Here is a 1816-nt window from a genome sequence, read left to right on the forward strand (position 1 = left end):
TTTTTTTTTTTTTTGTTTTTTTTTCCACGATTAATCTCTGTAAATTATTTTCAGTGCTACTGGAACAGCTTACTTCCATATATTGCCTTACTGAACTTTTCCATCTGTAAACTTTTTCGTTAATGTCTGGCTTTTAGCCTCCTCTGTTATTATAAAATGTTTCGTTAGTGGAATGTTTTACCCAATCTATGTCACCATTCACATGGAAAACCTATTTTAAGTTTTAGACCAACATTGTCTTCTTTATATTTTATTATATTATTTATCTTGTGTTCTTTTTATTTTATTTTGGCTTTCATTCAGACTCATTCAAAGCAAAATATTTCATAGCTGGGGCTGGTGCCCCCTGACTGGTTCCCGTGCCAGTGGCACGTAAAAAGCACCAACCGATCGTGACCGATGCCAGTACCCCCCTGACTGGCTCATGTGCCGGTGGCACGTAAAAAGCACCGTCCGAATGTTCATTGCCAGGCCAGCCTTGCTGGCTCCTGTGCCGGTGGCATGTAAAAAGCACCCACTACACTCTCTAAGTGGTTGGCATTAGGAAGGGCACCCAGCTGTAGAAACCATGTCAAGTAAGACTGGAGCCTGGTGCAGCTGCTGGCTCTCCAAATCTCAGCCAAACCGTCCAACCCATGCCAGCATGGAAAATGGATGTTAAACAATGATGTCGATGACAAGGCGGAGCACATGGTATAATTACAAGAAAGATTTCAGCTTGCAGTACCAACTACTCTTTTGATAAAACTCTAATTTACAGCCAAGTGACATGTGCTGAAAGCTTTCTCTTTCATTTCATTTCATTCTTTCCAAAAAAAGAATCAGAATTCTTTCATGTTTCAAGCTTTACCTCAATCGGAATATTACCTTCTTTCCCCTGTTTCCTGTGTAGAGAATTTTATAATTTAGGAAAGAATCTTTATTCTTCTGCTATTATATTTCAAACTATCCTTGTTTTTATTCTTTCCTGTTACAGAAAGAATGACAAATGGCTGGGAAAAGATGGAAACTTCCAATCGTATCCCCTACTATCTCAGGTAAGTTATTAAAATATTTATTTGGAATGCAGCTTTATATAGTGTCAGGGATATATTTACTTGTTGGTTCCAACTACTTGTAAGGTGTGGCAACTCATTTAAAATTACCAAGTGTTTTAATACAGTTCTATATTTAAGAGATGAGGAATTATTTACATTATTTACATTTGACGGATATTTGTCCTCATCTTGTTTGTTGTTAACACGTTTCAGCTGATATACCCTCCAGCCTTCATCAGGTGTCTTGGGGAAATATGCCCACGGGCATATGGCATAGTGGTTAAGAGCGCAGGCTACTAACTCCAAGATTACAAGTTCAATTCCAGGCAGTGACCTGAATAATAATAATAATAATAGCATCGAAAAATACCTTAGGAATGAGAACTGAGGTTCGAAATTTCCCCAAGACACCTGATGAAGGTTGGCGGGTATATCAGCCGAAACATTGTGTGAACAACAAACAAGATGAGGACAAATATCCGTCAAATGTAAATAATGTAAATACCGAGTGTTTTGTTTGTTCCAACGAATATGGATAGCACTAAGAAGGAATGGTGTCCACAAAGTTTGGTTTGCCCAAGTATGGAGACAGTCTTCAGTGGTCATTCTTTAAGACTTAATGAATTAATCATAGGTTAGGAGACTCTGGCTCCAACATACACACAGGCATAATTATTGACTTTCTTCATGTGTGTGTATTTTACTTTTTCAAAATGTGTGAATATTCCCTCAACAAATACTCGCTAATATATATATATATATATATATATATATATATA

General features: G+C 37.2%; 1 protein-coding gene across 5 annotated transcripts in view; it reads left to right on the forward strand.

Annotated features, from left to right (window-relative positions):
• LOC106868269 (dystrophin) overlaps window positions 1-1816 on the forward strand; it is a 111884-nt gene that overhangs the window by 60306 nt on the left and 49762 nt on the right. For all 5 annotated transcript variants that reach the window (XM_052970287.1, XM_014913465.2, XM_052970288.1 and 2 more), the window contains one exon: window positions 977-1037. In XM_052970287.1, the coding sequence (XP_052826247.1) occupies window positions 977-1037 (61 nt within the window). The remainder of the gene's footprint in view (window positions 1-976; window positions 1038-1816) is intronic.

This window comes from Octopus bimaculoides, chromosome 8 (genome assembly GCF_001194135.2).
Source record: "Octopus bimaculoides isolate UCB-OBI-ISO-001 chromosome 8, ASM119413v2, whole genome shotgun sequence".
In the NCBI taxonomy this organism is placed as follows: Eukaryota; Metazoa; Mollusca; class Cephalopoda; order Octopoda; family Octopodidae; genus Octopus; species Octopus bimaculoides.